Genomic DNA, 1,289 nt, shown 5'->3' with positions numbered 1-1,289 from the left:
GACGCCTCTTCTGAAAATGAATAGGAATTTTTACCCCCTTGACTGCTATGCAGGCTTAAAAAAGTTATTTGTACAAAAATTTTTATTCCATCATATAGGTGGCAGTCCATTGAGAATAGTAAAAACTGTTTTCATGACACCTGGATTCCCAGTAATACCTAGTTGGGTGTTGAGTGTCTTTGGTCAGTGCCATGGAGAGTAACCAAGTGTTCTGTTCCACTCAGCGCCCACTGGTATCCAGCGCCACCCCCATGACCTCTTTGAGTGCCTTGTGGAAAACAGTTAGGGGGACGGGTAACCTGGGAACCTCCTAGGTCATCTCCCAGTTACGATATCGCATCATTTTGTTCTTTCTATGAGAGAATTCTGTCCCTTAATTTCCTTAAACCTCTCTTTGTATCTTTGTTCCTCAGGCTGTAGATGAAAGGGTTCAGCATAGGAGTCACTACTGTGTACATAACTGTGGCTACCCGGTCCTTCACCACTGAGTACATGGACAGGGGCCGAAAATAGACATAGATGACACTCCCATAGAACAGGGCCACTACAGTGAGGTGGGAGCCACAGGTAGAGAAAGCTTTCCACTTGCCAGCAGCAGAGGGGATTCTGAGCACAGTGACAACGATCCTGAGGTAGGAGAAGAGGATGCACAGGAAGGGGGTCACAATGACAGCCAGGGTCTCGGTCATGACCACGATCTGGCTGGAGGAGGTATCAGAGCAGGACAGCTTTAGTACAGGCTGGGTGTCACAGAAAAAGTGCTTAATGACATGGGAGGCACAGAAAGAGAGGCGAGACATGAGAAGCACCCGGAAGAGGGAGTGCAGGTGGGAGATGGTGCAAGAGCCCAGCAGCATGAGGAGGCAGTGGCGTGGGCGCATGACCACATCATAGCGGAAGGGGTTGCAGATGGCCACCAGCCGATCGACGGCCATGGAGGCTAGCAGGTAGCTGTCAGTGTTCCCAAAGGCCATGAAGAAGTACATCTGGACCAGGCAGCCTATGTAGGAGATGCCCTTTGACTCTGCTAGAAAATTCACCAGCATCTTGGGCACGATGACCGTAGTGAAGCAGATATCCATGAAGGACAAGTTGCTGAGGAAAAAGTACATGGGTGTGTGGAGCCTGGAGTCAGAGTGGATGGCTAGGATGATGAGCAGGTTGCCCACGATAGTGACCAGGTACATGATGAGGAAGATGGCGAAGAGGGGTTTCTGCAGCTGGGGGCTGGAGGAGAGGCCCAGGAGGATGAAGCCCGAGGTGCTGCTGCTCTGGTTCTTCAACTCCAT

General features: G+C 50.7%; 1 protein-coding gene across 1 annotated transcript; it reads right to left on the bottom strand.

The window, feature by feature from the left end:
• Nucleotides 1–353: 353 nt before the first annotated feature.
• LOC306645759 (olfactory receptor 1L6) lies at nucleotides 354–1,289 on the bottom strand (the record flags this gene model as incomplete). Its single annotated transcript, XM_079113846.1, has 1 exon — nucleotides 354–1,289. One exon carries the CDS (start codon nucleotides 1,287–1,289, stop codon nucleotides 354–356), a length of 936 nt encoding a protein of 311 aa, XP_078969972.1.

This window comes from Sciurus vulgaris (assembly GCF_902686455.1).
Source record: "Sciurus vulgaris genome assembly, chromosome: 15".
In the NCBI taxonomy this organism is placed as follows: Eukaryota; Metazoa; Chordata; class Mammalia; order Rodentia; family Sciuridae; genus Sciurus; species Sciurus vulgaris.
Note: the sequence above shows the minus strand (reverse complement) of the source record. Positions and strands in the feature narration are given on the sequence as shown.